At 38.9% G+C, this 10,000-nt stretch overlaps 1 protein-coding gene, 2 long non-coding RNA genes and 1 pseudogene across 6 annotated transcripts in view; 2 read left to right on the plus strand and 2 right to left on the minus strand.

The window, feature by feature from the left end:
* The window catches only part of LOC148715884 (uncharacterized), a 5,098-nt gene extending 3,115 nt beyond the window's left edge, over positions 1-1,983 (minus strand). For all 3 annotated transcript variants that reach the window (XM_088746389.1, XM_088746390.1, XM_088746391.1), the window contains exon 1: positions 1,416-1,983. In XM_088746389.1, the coding sequence (XP_088602515.1) occupies positions 1,416-1,673 (258 nt within the window). In that variant the 5' untranslated portion in view covers positions 1,674-1,983. The remainder of the gene's footprint in view (positions 1-1,415) is intronic.
* A 10-nt stretch (positions 1,984-1,993) lies between these two features.
* LOC148715885 (uncharacterized) lies at positions 1,994-3,691 on the plus strand. The gene is made up of 3 exons (XR_015995800.1): positions 1,994-2,156; positions 2,266-2,371; positions 2,617-3,691. It is a non-coding gene; the product is annotated as an uncharacterized LOC148715885 (long non-coding RNA).
* Positions 3,169-5,235, minus strand: LOC148715886 (uncharacterized; annotated as a pseudogene). The gene is made up of 2 exons (XR_015995780.1): positions 5,115-5,235; positions 3,169-4,717 (listed from the first exon to the last, which is right to left on the minus strand). The product of XR_015995780.1 is annotated as an uncharacterized LOC148715886 (transcript).
* A 3,751-nt stretch (positions 5,236-8,986) lies between these two features.
* The window catches only part of LOC148715887 (uncharacterized), a 1,536-nt gene continuing 522 nt past the window's right edge, over positions 8,987-10,000 (plus strand). Inside the window, exon 1 of the long non-coding RNA XR_015995778.1 lies at positions 8,987-9,111. This is a non-coding gene — a long non-coding RNA (uncharacterized LOC148715887). The remainder of the gene's footprint in view (positions 9,112-10,000) is intronic.

The raw sequence follows: 10,000 nt of genomic DNA on the forward strand, positions 1-10,000 counted from the left end.
TGCATCAGAACTATTGAGAAATACTCCAATAATGCCGTGCCACTAGTTACAGTATTTGTACATGCTTGAATATAGTATTTAATATCCTTTAGACAACAGACAGAGGGAGCAGGGTTGGCGTAGTGGTGAGAGTGCTCGCCTTCCACCAATGTGTTCCGGGTATGATTCCTGGACCCTGCATCATAAGTGGATTGAGTTAGTTGCTTCTCTACTCTGCTCTGAGAGGTTTTTCTCCAGGTACTCCAGTTTTCCCATCTCCTCAAAAACCATAATCATGCATTTGAATTTACCTCATTTACAGTTTATTTGGATTTATACATGACCCCACAGGCTGTTCAGCTCTAAACACTATCGTGTCTAAATAAAGGTGTTATTATCAGGGGTTTCAATAACAATACTTATAAGCGGCCACTGAAAGTTTAATAGACGGCTGTGACCACTAAAATCACTTTTATTTTCATTAATGAAATCCAAACAGACGGCAGTAAATCGTCCTACAGGCACCGCTCTTTATTGAAACTCCTTTATCATTATAATTATTATTATTATTGTTATTATTATTATTATTAGACCTACAACAGACACCCTCTACTTCATCCTGACCTAGGATTAACTGAACCTTGCTTTGACAAAATGAGTTTGTGGGTTTGCATAATAAAAACACTAATAATAATAATACAACTATCTTAAATTCGTACAGTTGTAGTCAAACAAAACAAAACAAATAAAAAAGACTTTATTCATTAATTTTAAATTATAATTTCATGTTGGCTTCCACCCGCATGTAGAAGAGCCCAATCGAGACAGGGGAAGTGACACGCAAGTTTATTGGAAAAGACGAAAAATAATTTACAAACAATACCAGTTGTTGCCAAATTTAATAATGGTATCAGTTAAAAATATTATTATGATACAGGAATGGCAACGTGGATAACACACAAAGTAAAAGTCAAATCGTGTTTCAGAGCTATCTAAATTTTAATTAATTGGTGCATAATTTCGGTGACGGTCAATGTAGTCATCAGATTTCAATAAAACTTCCGCGTTAATTTATTGGATGTTCTCTTTGCATATGATCTTCTTATGTTTATAATGTTTTCAAATAAAAACCTTAAATTTCGGAAATCGATGGATTACCTTGAAATGCAAATACACATGTATGATGAACGTGAATGATCTTGAGTTTGAGTAATTAAAGCAGAGTTAACTGTCTGATAGTATAGAAACTGTACCTCATCACGATCTAAATAACATCCAATTAACTTTAAGCGTTAGGCTATTATTGACATATAAATGCATCTACGATCTATACGAATAGCTAGTTTTGTTTGATTTGTGGAATTATTGAGATAAAATGAGGCACAACCTGGTATAAAGCTACAGCCGAGGTTAACCAAATGAATTAATAAGCTTACCTCGACTTGTGCCTTCGTCAAACCAGTGTCCGTTGACGCTTTTAAAACCATCTCCTTGTACATGGTTCCCGTTCCAACCATCCCTCCTGCAAAACACCGCTCTAAAATACCTCTCTGTTCATCTGAGATACGCGTACGTTTCGCCATTGTATTTCCACACGAAGAACAACCACTATCTCGCTGAAGGCTTACCAGACGGCACGTTGTGGAATTTGTTACTCGCGGGCGAACGTGGATTATTCCATAAAGCGATTTCATTGGCTGCTCCAGACAATGCCTCAAATAAGCGGCATCAGACGGCTCAGATGGCCCAGACGATCATTTCACTTGGGTACTACCCACATCCTCAATTGAGAAATACCGGGTGTTACGCTATGAGAAAATGTGACACGAGTGCTTCAAACTGGCATTTTCGTTTACTGATAAAATGAGTTGCAGAGAAAAGATGTGAACTCTGCAACAGCATTGCGTGTCGTTCTCCTCATAGGGATATCTACAGCTCGTTCATAGCTATAGTAAGAGTACACTGTGACTTTGGATGTGGTTCTTGTAGAAGAACCAAAGGAATCGGCATTTTGGAGTTGCCCTTAGCGAAAGATGAAAATCACAAGAGATGGCGCAACGAGTGGCTTGGTGTACTCAAGAAAACAAGGGAAATGGATAAAGATTTTAAAAGACAGATAGATGAAGACAAACTCTACACTTTCGAAAAGCATTTTTTGTCCGAAGATATTGAAATATGTAAGTATTTTTCGATAACTTTTGCTATGGAACGATACGATTGCTGAGCGTAATGTGCGTAGCGTTGCCAAGCTACTAAGATATAAACAAACAGCTTTTTCTTTCGTAGAGAGTCAGGTTTAAGACTTTGTCTGCCTAAATGTCAGAAGTCTTACTGAGCACCAGCGAAAACGAAAGCCATTCCTGGCACCTTACAGGTCTACTCAAGATTGATGGTAAGTCTTGCTTGAACTATTGGTATAATCATAACTTGTTGTTTAGTGCTCAAATTGTCTATCATAAGACTCAATTTATAATAACCTGTTAATTTGATTTTAAGAGCAAAATTACATTTTTATCACTATTATTTTCATGTAAATACTCTTGCCTACAAGTCTGTCATTCAAGTTTAAGAACACAGACTGTATTGATAAATTGCTATGCATTTGAACACAAGTAATTTTTTAATTTATATTTATAGGTTTGGCTTTTTGATGGAATTCCTGAAGTATCTTCAGAGCTGGAAGGAGAGCACTGAAAACCGAGAGGGTGAGTTTACCCAAAATGCAAGATCCAGGATGTTCCTCTCTTGGCAGACATACGAAGGCTTCCAGATTTCTGCAGGGTCTACAATTGAGTGCACCACGTTTCTTCTTTCAGAGGGGATGGAGTATGTCCTGACAGAAAGGTTCTGTCAAGATCCTGTGGAAGAATATTTTGGAAAGCAGAGGCAGTTTGGCCGCAGGTGTGACAATCCAGATATCAGGACCTTTAGCTACAACAGCAACACTATTAGAATTGAAAGGTCAGTCTCCTGCCAGAGTGGGAACACTAGAGGCAGAAAGGACACAAAAAAAAGCCTGGGTTAATGTGACCAATGAAAAGCTACCATGTAGAAAAAAGCAAAGAACTGTTTAGCGTATTCATAGCTAGTAGAGGCACATTCTAAGCCACTCTATTCACACTCTATTTCTAAATTTTTTTACTCCAATAATACAAGATATTCATGTAACAATCAATTAATGCACATAAATCAATCACCAATGTTTCATTTATTGTTTCAACATGTTTAATTTGAAAATAAATATTTACATGACATTTGTGTTGTTTTCCTTACTACATGATTTAGATACATGTTATTATCCTATAACTATCATATTGGTTAATCCAAAGTTAATAGAGGGGTCAATCATATTCATTTTCTTATGACTTTTCAATGGTTTCCATTAGGTATTTAGTTTCTTTGACACGCATTACCTTTATTCAACCAGTAACAACCATTTGTTTTGTTAAATAAGAATTTGTTATCAGATTCCTGAACTCTAAATCTATTGTGCAAGGAACCTTAATACTTTTAGGTACTTGCTATAAATAAAAAATGAAAAATAGAAATTGAAAATTAAATTTTTATACCATATGTGAACAACTCTTAGAATGAAAATGCTCTTCTTGATAAATGACAATAATATTACAACAAATATAGTGAGAAAGCAACAAATATTTCTCCATGTATCATATAACTGTTTTGTCTTGTGTAATAAAAATCTATTACATTACTCAGGCCTTGCTTGTTCTTGATCATGACTTCTCATGATCTCCTTTTGGAGAGCTTTAGCCTTTGTTTGCTTTGCTTTTACTTTGTAGAGCTGAATGATGTCCTCAGCACATGAAAAGGAGCGTACCCTTACATACAAACTTACTATAGCATGAAGCACATTTTTGCTCACTTCAGCCTCTGGGATTAGCTCTGCATCAGAAACCATACATTGGTAGCTTGACAATACCTCACTGTCAGTTACTGAGTTGAGAGTTATGCCAGCAACATCCACTTTTTTCAAGCAGTTAACTGAAGTGAGATGCCAAAATTGATGCTCTGTTTTAAGAGAATTGTTCTGTGCATACTTGGTAATGTTCCACTAGCCACCCCAGCTTAAACTTGACACCAGTTTTTGACTCTCACACCCATACTCTTGTTTACCAGCTTTCAATATTGCCCTTGCCTGTTGGTTTTCTGCTGTATTGTTTCTTGCATACTTTTTATGCAAGTTATGCAAGACATATCCACCAACATACTGAAGACCAGCTTCTTGTTTTTCTGACAATACAGTTTGGGATGAAGGTGGGTTACTGTCAGAAGAAGACTTAATGCCCTTGCAGTAGGACAGGATAAAATCAGCTACCTTGGTTGCAAGCAGTGTTGCAGCATTCTGAGATAGTCCTTTGAAAAACATTGGAGACTTCAATGGTACTTGAGCATAATAGTTGCCATAGAATTTCTCGGCATTCCCATTTTTTGAATAGCCTTCAAATAATGCCTTCATTACAGAGAATTCTTGAGTTCCTTCTTCAAGCACTTGATACTCGTACTGTTTTAACTCCTTCCTTAGATCTTCTGCAAAAACTTCCCTTTCATAAATGTTCTTTAATGCATTGCGTACAATCTCAGCTAGAATACTAGCAGTCAAAGTCAAACGATGCTCGTTCCGATTTGGATTGTGCTTGGCAGCTCGATGCCTTTGATATCCTCCTCTTGTTTTGTATTTTTTCCCACACTCGCTGCAAACAATCTCGGTTGATTGGACCTACCAAAAAATATTAAATCATAGTTTCAGCATATTAGAGTCTGTCTCTATGAAATATGATCAAATGTTAACATACTTGCCGTCTTCCGAAGGCACTTGCGACAATGTTCAGTTTGTTGTCAGGTTGCATTCTCTGTAAACTATTTTTAACCAAGCAAAACCCAGGCAATATTCAGGCAATTTTTAGTATCTAGGGCACTTCTACCAGAGAAACTAAATACAATTTTATAATTTTTCTAGAATATAGCTAGGAAATTGTTATCTGAAAACGTCGGGAAATTCTCTGTTCTCTAGTAGTTAGTCGCGTGAAAGTACATTAGCGTGTGGCTCCGTAAACCCCTTCAAAAAAAAAATTATAGACTAAGTAAGAGTAAGCTTCTAAATATTCTGCACTTACTTCACTTGCAGCAGTTAAAAACTGTTCCTGCAGTACTTCATCTTCATCAAAGATGTCTAAAATTGCCTCAAAACTATCGCCAATCAAAATTAGATCCTCTCCACTATCCGCCATCTTTGAACTTGTGTTTGGCTTGTGCACCGTCGCGGTCACGTGACAGGTACTTTCGACATCGGCGCTGCTCTATAGTCTCGCTCTTTGATGCTCGCTGACTTTCATAACCAGTCCCCTCTATTAACTATGCTTCAAAAGACGATCCAGAAAACAGGAAACAGTAATTATACCTCTTCTTCCCTGTTCAAAGCGGATTGAGAGCAATTGGGCATTCATTCCGCATCAGCCACGCTCTATAATGTTTCGTCATATAATGCATTGCTAGCTTTGGACCCGACCTTATTTGAGGGGGATAGATCACTATTTGGCTACCTTCTTGGGAAAGAATACCAAATAACTAACTAGTTGAGTTGATTTTTCAAAGCCACTGTTTCCAAAATGCAAGTATTTGATGTAGGTATACCGACTCGCAGTCGAGTCTGCTGTGTCAGCTGGTGCAGTGATTACTCTCGAAGCGTTTCTTGAGTTCCGAGCTACGTGGAAATGGTTTTATTTCCAGATGTGAGCTTTTTTCGGACCGCTGCCGGGAAAAGGTGCGTGCGAAAAATATGAACGTGCTCCGTGAGTCGTAGTCTTACAACCGGCACGAGTAACTTAACAAGGCACAGAAGCCTCTGGAGAAGAAGTAGTATAAATATAAAGATTTTGAACGTTGGCTTTTACAAATATTTCAGCGAAAGTTGTGGTTTTCCAGGTTTGACCCTTATAAAACTTCCTTTAAATAAACAAATATTCGAACACTACACTTTTCTTTGTCGCACATCTGCAGTGATGTATTATGGGCTATGCCCTTTGCAGATCCTTCGCCTTTTTTTTTTACCTAAAATGAGCTTTATCGATATCCCCCGAAGTACCATGAACATTCAATTATGAAACATTAAATTATGATAGGAGTTAGATAATTGTTTGCTCCTGTTTCGTATATGTAACAGACGACCTTAAATCTTGAAACCACGTGCTTCATAGTCCAATTTTTTACTTTTGCGTTTTATCTCAGTAGACCTCATTTGGAATTAACTAGCGTTATTCTGCACGTGAGAATCATGTTTCTGAACTAGCAACATTGCGCTGACATTTGGTTCACGGTTCGGTTATATCCTCAGAGACCCAGGGGCTGAGTCGATTTCAAGTATGGGCATGAAGAGCCCCTGGGGACATTGTCTTACAAGACTAGTTCCAAACGTTCGCAGTCGTTCTGCCATCTGATTGGTGCCAGAAAATCTTTGTTTTTTTTCTGCCCTCTCACAGTAAAGTGTACTTTAGAAACCTTTCGTGTGTTTTAACACGGACATATATCCTGGTAGCTCAGTTGCTCGCTATGTTTGCTTGGACCGTGCGACGGAGATTTGCTTGAGGTGAAAAGTTTCAGTCTCAACAAACAATGTAAGAGAAATCGATCAGATTGTCCGCGAATATTTTTACCAGAAATTATACTGAATAGTTTCACAGGTATCACTAGAGAACGTGTTTTCAAGTTTGCGAGGTTTGTAAACAACACGATGGTTGCAGTCATTGATATGTCGCTTTAAACGTTAGACGAGATTTAAGCTTAAATCTTTCTAGATTTTTTGCATAATTTGCTATGACTAAAACTTTGCCAATCCCGTGAAGTTATCTCGTCGCACGGGCCACGCAGGTATGTCGAGCAACTGGTACTTGCGTATTTTTCTGTGCGTGCCAAACTCTAATCTAATCTACGCTTGAAAAAAAAGAAAAGCTAAGCGTGGAAACTGTTGTTTATTAGATGTGGGTAGATGACCCTGTACTACTAAGGTAACATTTGCAATAAAGCAAACCCGCCCTTTCCATCCACTATTTCTTGATGTTTGGGTTTGTTTTTCCCATTGAAAGCAGCATCGGATCGATTCCCAATGATCAAAGGTATTTAACTTGGTCTTCAACAATCGACAGAAGAGGTGAAATGACAATGAGCAAGGGACTAGAAGAGAATCCGTAGCCTTCCCAGCTCAAGAATTTCAACACTCTAGGCAGCAGTTGAAAGATTAAACTCTTTCCAAACCACTTCGGTAACTGCCCTAAAACACCTCTCCTCGCGATGTTGTCGTTAATAATTTTTTGTGAAGGTGTGGTCTGATCGTCCGGGTGAGTGAAGTCGTGAGAAGGACTGTTGTCGGTGGTAGTGACTGACGTTTCGACAACCTGTGCAGAAGTCATCTTCAGAGTCAAGTGAATGATTGTCAAGTGGATGATCAACAATCATTCACTTGACTCTGATGATGACTTCCGCACAGGTTGTCGAAACGTCAGTCACTACCACCGACAACAGTCCTTCTCACGACTACACTCACCCGGACGATCAGACTACACCTTCACATGTTACCCCCGGGTTCAAACCATTTACTGCATTAATAATTTTTTGTTCAGATTTTAATTAGCTAACCGGAAACACAGCTAAGCTTTCTCTTAGCGCTTGCCGGAGGTCGTCCACGAACTTAAGGTTCTCTGCAACCTTGGCCCTATTGTGAACGACTTTACTACAAAGCGAAGATTAGATTTTGGCGCGCACAGAAAGCAGAAAGCTCCGTAGGCGAAAGCGCCAGTTGCTCGACCTACCTGCGTGGCCCGTGCGACGAAATAACTTCAAGGGATTGGCAAAGTTTCAGTCACAGCAAATTACGCAAAAAATCTAAAGATTAAATCTTAAATGTCGTGTAACGCTTAACGCGACATATCAATGACTTCAACCATCGTGTTGTATACAAACCTCACAAACTTTAAAACACGTTCTCTCTTGATACCTGCGCAAGTATTCCGTATAATTTCCTGTAAAATTTTCGCGGACAATCTGATCGATCTCTCTTACATTGTGTGCTGAGACTGAAACTTTTCACCTCAAGCAAATTTCCGTCGCACGGTCCAAACAGTCATAGCGAGCAACTGAGCTACTAGCATATATGTCCGTGTTAAAACACACGAAAGGTTTCTAAAGTACATCAGAACATAGCTAGCAGAGTCGCGCAATCAAATTCATTATACGTGAGCGTGCTCAAAATCCCGATAGTGCACGCTGATAGCGTCAGAAAATCCGACTTCGCCAGAAATTTTTTTTTTCGCGCGAGCGGCCATTGTTAGCGCGGGGAAAAATAATATATTTCGCGACAATAATGGATACAAACAGACACTCGACCTACTAGTCCGAAAACGAAGACAATGTTTGGACCTTTTCCCTTGGGCTAGAGTTCTTAAATGAGGCAGAAAAAGAGAAAAACAAAGGAAAAGCATACTCGGCATCAGCGCCATCACGATTCGCTTTAACTGATAGTGTTGTCCGTTTTTCGCGTCGGATTTGATGCACAATTCCACTGGCTATGTTCTAAAACAATTAGTTCATGCTTTCAGCTGTGCACTATCGAGTCATGGAGCACGTGGGAAGTTTGGAGAGCACTCATGAAGCTAGAGTTGCCCTCGGCTATCGCCTCGGGCAACTCTTACGCTTCTTTCGTGCTCTCCAAACTTCACGCGTGCTCCATAACTCGATAGTGCACGCTAAAGAATGAACCAATTGTTAACTTTACTCTGATAGGGCAGAAAAACACAAAGATTTTCTGGCACCAATCAGATGGCAGAACGACTGCGACCGTTTGGAACTAGTCTTGTAAGACAATGTCCCCAGGGGCTCTTCATGCCCATACTTGAAATCGACTCAGCCCCTGGGTCTTCGAGCATGGGTTCGGTTGTAGACTTATATAAGATATCTTACGCAAAGTGTTTCAACGGAGTGGGAATAGAGCAACCCCGAGTTACGCTTTGTAAAACAATCATTATCAGGTGTTGACTATCCTGCCAAGTTCTATCGCTATTGAGGGAGCAATGCAACAACTTTAGGACTGCAATCCCCTTTTGTGATACAGCAATATGGACGGTAAGATGATATCATGTTAAATAAGATGTAGATTGGATGTAAAATGCGAAACAATGGAGTTTGTGTTTGAATGTGAACACTTTCGAACAACTGACGGCATCGTCAAATCAGCTCATTTTATCCAACTTTAAAATTTGATTAAATCGCACTGAATCATTTCCCTAAAAAAATCGTTTGGAGATCGAAAAGAACCACACTTCGCCTTCCAAAAGCCAGATTTTCAGTCGATTATTTTGTATAGCACATAGTAAAATAACGTTAACGGGTTAGTTTTTACCTATTTTTAATCTTGTTAGAAGAAGGTCGGTTAAATTCAGTTAGATTGTGTAAATAAACCATCAAGAATTGCTCAAATTACTGTCAAGATATGTATTGATGTTGTTTTCAAGATTTGGTAGCTTTTATCGGTCCAAGTGTTTTCAATTCGTGGCGCGACGCTCCGAGATTAGTCTGAAATTTTGAGCTTCAAAAGCGGCATTTGGTCGAAATTCAGTTATCGAGTTTTTCGAAAATATATCGATATTCAGCCAAACGAAGTATGCAGTGCTTTATTTCACCATAAGGCCCAACTAACTTGAGAATATGAGACGAATCTATTTTTTGGCTGTTGTCACCAAATGTTTGACCGTTGGTAAGATTCGTTCGTAAGTCGCTCTTACTACAACCGTCGGCGAATTATTTTTAGGGAGGTTTTGGTGGATTTTCCAAGTCATGACCCAAAACCGTCTTTGTCCTTTTTACTCTCAAGTCTGTTGTATATGGTAGGTTGGCATGTGTCTTAACAATGGTTATGGTCTTACCTCAATCAACTAGGTTTTTCGCTTATTTTTTTACCGTGTTTTGGAGGTAATTTTTATTATTGCCGTTTCGAGCTTCATGGGCTAACTAG

This window comes from Stylophora pistillata, unplaced genomic scaffold (assembly GCF_964205215.1).
Source record: "Stylophora pistillata unplaced genomic scaffold, jaStyPist1.2 SCAFFOLD_115, whole genome shotgun sequence".
Taxonomy (NCBI): Eukaryota; Metazoa; Cnidaria; class Anthozoa; order Scleractinia; family Pocilloporidae; genus Stylophora; species Stylophora pistillata.